This window comes from Myotis brandtii, unplaced genomic scaffold (genome assembly GCF_000412655.1).
Source record: "Myotis brandtii unplaced genomic scaffold, ASM41265v1 scaffold488, whole genome shotgun sequence".
Lineage (NCBI taxonomy): Eukaryota > Metazoa > Chordata > Mammalia > Chiroptera > Vespertilionidae > Myotis > Myotis brandtii.
This window is the reverse complement of record NW_005368638.1, coordinates 1,876,473-1,879,950: the sequence shown is the minus strand read 5'-3', so window position 1 is coordinate 1,879,950 and position 3,478 is coordinate 1,876,473. Positions and strand designations below refer to the sequence as shown.

At 62.4% G+C, this 3,478-nt stretch overlaps 1 protein-coding gene across 1 annotated transcript in view; it reads right to left on the bottom strand.

Annotated features, from left to right (window-relative positions):
• Window positions 1–3,478, bottom strand: part of GLI2 (GLI family zinc finger 2) — a 250,336-nt gene that overhangs the window by 33,018 nt on the left and 213,840 nt on the right. The window contains exon 6 of the mRNA XM_014547887.1: window positions 1,035–1,220. Within this exon, the coding sequence (XP_014403373.1) occupies window positions 1,035–1,220 (186 nt within the window). The remainder of the gene's footprint in view (window positions 1–1,034; window positions 1,221–3,478) is intronic.

Sequence of the window (3,478 nt, the reverse complement as noted above, 5' to 3'; positions counted from 1 at the left end):
AGCATCGAGCGAAACGTGGACAATACAGGAGGGGAGGCTGCAGTGCTCGGCCCGCACACTCTTGGGACAAGAAGGCTCAGGGGCTCAGGAACCGCCTGATGGCTCCTGCGAGTGCGCACTGAGCGGGCAGAGAGAGGAAAGCCAGCGGGGGTGGGGAGCGCTTCTGCAGGCCTCCTGGAGGGGGTGCGCCGCAGCCAGGCCTCAGGAGTGAGGGCATGGCTCTGCCCCAGCCCACGGATGGAACTGCGTGGGCAAAGTCCCTGGGGCTGTCCCTTTTCCCTCCCTAACTCCACATGTGACCTGGCAATGAACTTCCAGCTCCACTTTAAATCTATCCGATACGTGACCACCTTTCCCTCTACTAACCCACCGCTGCTTCCACGCAGCTCCTACATCTATCCTCAGAGCAGCAGCCAGAGTGAGGTTCCTTTTAAAACATGTCAGACCTCGTTACTCCTCTGTCCAACCCTCTCTGAGGGCCCCATCCCACTCCCCACGAAAGCCAACGTCTTACCAAGCCCCGAGCAGCCTGCAGAAGCAGCCCCAGAACTCGGCACCCCCCTGCTGCCCGGCTCACGTGGTGCCAAGCACATGGGCCTCCCGGCCGCCTCGTGAGCTCCGCAGGCCGGCTGCCTCAGGCCCCGCACCTGCTGTTCACCCGCTGGGTCACTCTTCCCGCATATGTACGCACGGCTCACTTTTTTCAATTCTTTGTTCAAATATCACCTCCCCCGTGAAGGTTTCTCGGTTTCCTCATTTAAAGTCGCGCCCGCACTGCTGCCCCTTCCAGCTTTGCCCACCTGTCCCTGAAGGCAGAGGTGTGTATTTCATCCCCTGCAGTGTCTGCAATCCCCGAGACACTCACTGAGTATTTGTGTGAGTGGCGCAGGCCTGGCCCCTGTGGACACAGTCCTGGCAGGGGTTGTTTAGAGCTCCTTACCCCCAAAGGAGCAGCAAGCACCCGCCTCAGCCCCTGGGGGCACCGTCAGCCCCATCCCATCCCGCTCCCTGCCACCACCTGGCCCAGCACTCACCGTCCACTGGATTGAGGTAGTCGTGGAGATGGGGGGTGCCAGTGGCACCCCCCGTCTGCAGGAGCAGGTCCCCGTAGGACGTGGGGTGGCCCGCCATGAGGGCCACCTGGTGGTAATAGTCGGAGGGGTTGGTGCCTGCCGGGGGGAGGCCAAACAGCCCCCTCTCCTTGAGGTGCTCATGGACCACTGTGGGCAGAGAGGAGGGAGAAAGAAAGAAGCCATCAGAATCTGGCAAAGGAAGAAAAAAGAGTCCTACCACCTGGCCTGAGGAGTTCCCCTCAGTGTCCTGACGTCCATCCCTTGTCCTCTGAGCACCTGTGTGCCCCTCCCCTGGCCCCATGTCCGCACCGAGCAGGCCAAGCGGGTAGGCATGTTGCTGCCCATAGGGCGGGGAGGCCAGCCCGACCTCAGCTCTGCATTCCTCCACTTCACCAAAGCCATAACCCCACCCTCTCCTTCCCCTCCAAGCCCCGCAGAAGCCCACAGCTCAGGTCCACAGGGCCCGTGCTGCAGCCGAGGCTTCAGAGGAAAGATACAAACGAAGGTGCCAGGGCAGCAGACGGTGGGCTGCCTGGCAGTGCCACTGCGCATTCCAGGTGAGAGCGCAGCCGAGAGCTGCCGGGCCTGGCTAGATAGAGCCCCTCGCCTGCCACAGGCCACCAGCTCCCTGTCCAGCGGTTGCAGAGCGGGCTGTCTGCCTCCAGCCCTCTCGCAGCCCTGCCCGGGCCTTAGCAGAGACAAGATGGGCACACGTCAGTTCTCAGGGGGCCTGGCCCTCAGGGCTGTGGTGCCAGGGAAAGGATGGGAGGCTTGGAAACCACACATACTCAGGGCGAATCCTAGCTTGTACCAGGTCTGCAGAACTGGGGCAATAATGCCCACCACTCCAGGTCTTACTAATGATTGTAGCACAAGGCTGTGCGGAGTGCCCGCGGGTCTGTGCGGGTGCAGTGAGAGGGAGTCGGTCACTCTCTGATTTCACTGTTGCCACACCACAAGCAGGGTCGCCTTTACCTCCCTTAGCTCTTAGAGGGCCAGGGGTCCTGCCCAAGGTCACACAGCAGGCAGCTGGATCTAGAGCTCAAGTTCCCAACCACTGCGCCCATGCCCCTGCCATCAGTCCTGCAAATACCAGGGGAGACCTCCTGTGGCTGGAGAGAGAAGCTGGCAGCAGAAGAGGCTTCCTCCTCCCCCTTACCCCCCATCTTCTCTACCTCCTCCTCCTCCTCTTCCCTATCTGCTCTGTGTCCTCTAGAGAGAGCCTGGCCTCCAGCCCCGGCACTTCAAGGCCTCTGCCTGTCGTCCATGAAGGAAACGGCCTTGTCCCCTCGTTGCCTGCCCCCTCCTCCCTGAAGTCTTCCCCAGGTGCCCATTCACCCTCGGGCACACGCGGTCTGGCAGATGCTGCCTCGTGCCAGCAGGCGCCGGGCTGATGCTGCCCGGTGGCCGGAAAGGCTCCTCAGTCTCCTGGGGGCTGGGCCAGGGCCAGTGAGGCCTCAGGGGGTCTGGTCCACCGGAGGGGGCAGGGTCATGCAAAGTAGCCACAGCCTCTCTGCTGACCCATCGGGCTCTCATGGGTGCGGGATCGGTAAGCGGGGGTGGTAGGAGCCACCTCAACGTTTACATCAAAATCCGGCCTGAAGTCAGTGCTTGGTCAACTCCAGTCTCCCTTGAGGGCAGCCCGTCCCGCCACTGGCTCTTCACGGGCCACACGGCGGTCCCTGGCCCGTAGGTCCCCAGAGCATGCTCGGCTCCTGGCCCTCCTCTAGACACCCCACGCTCCCCTAGCCCCTCCCCCACAGTGAGTGTGCACTAGCTCCCAGGTGCTGTGACAAGTGAGCGAGCCTTGGCGTAAGCACTGCTAACACCAGTTTTACTCCCTCGCGGCCTGGAGGCCAGAAGCCCACAACCAGGTGCTGCAGCGCCCCCGCTCCGAGGCTGTAGGGCAGAATCACTCCTGGCTGCTCCAGCTTCTGGCTTCCTTGGCCTGTGCAACATCACTCCCATCTCTGTGTCTTCTCACCTGTGTGTCTTGTAACGACACCTGTCCTTGGATTTAGGCCTGAGTGGACCAGCCCGGATGATCTCATCTCAAAATTCCGGAGGAAACCACATCCACAGAGGCCCTCTCCCCAGCCAGGCCTGCTCTCGGGTTCAGGATGAGACCTGGCTTTCTCCCCTGGGGTACCACACAGCCGGCGACACCACATGTGAACATCAGGGCCTGCACCGTTATGCTCCAGCCGCCTGGCACGGGCCATCGGGAGAGGCGGGGCACCGCCCGCTGTCCACGAGGGGAGGCAGGCGCAGCACACGCCCCCTTCAGACACCTCAGCTCGGTCAAGGCCAGCCAGGACCACGCAGAACACAGGGCTGGGTTCTGACCCCGAGCAGCAGTGTCAGGGCCCGTGGCTGCAACCCTTTGCCTGGTGTGGTTTCTCTTC